General features: G+C 45.1%; 1 protein-coding gene across 1 annotated transcript in view; it reads right to left on the reverse strand.

The window, feature by feature from the left end:
* Positions 1 to 288, reverse strand: part of LOC119589086 (protein tyrosine phosphatase type IVA 2-like) — a gene marked incomplete at its 3' end in the record, with an annotated part of 23919 nt that overhangs the window by 7456 nt on the left and 16175 nt on the right. Inside the window, 1 exon segment of the mRNA XM_037937662.1 lies at positions 8 to 288. Coding sequence (XP_037793590.1) covers positions 8 to 136 — 129 coding nt within the window. The 5' untranslated portion in view covers positions 137 to 288.

Raw genomic sequence — 288 nt, forward strand, 5'->3', positions numbered from 1 at the left:
TCCTTACCTCGATATAGGATTGCATGGTAGCATCTGTGGGTCGGTCTGTGATAAGGAAGCGCATATTCTTGAATTCAATTTCAGAGGGCGCTGGTCGGATGCTCTTGGATCTCATGTTTGCACTGTTAGTACTCATACCGCTTAAAAAAAACAAGAGGCAGTAGCAGAGGTATATAGACTCTCCCACAGCTGAGGACTTTTTTTTTGAGGAGTTGGAAGTGCGGTTTGCTTGAGCTCACAACAAGGGAAGATGACAATGAATGATAATCTCACGAGGCTGGCCGGAAT

This window comes from Penaeus monodon, chromosome 25, assembly GCF_015228065.2.
Source record: "Penaeus monodon isolate SGIC_2016 chromosome 25, NSTDA_Pmon_1, whole genome shotgun sequence".
In the NCBI taxonomy this organism is placed as follows: domain Eukaryota; kingdom Metazoa; phylum Arthropoda; class Malacostraca; order Decapoda; family Penaeidae; genus Penaeus; species Penaeus monodon.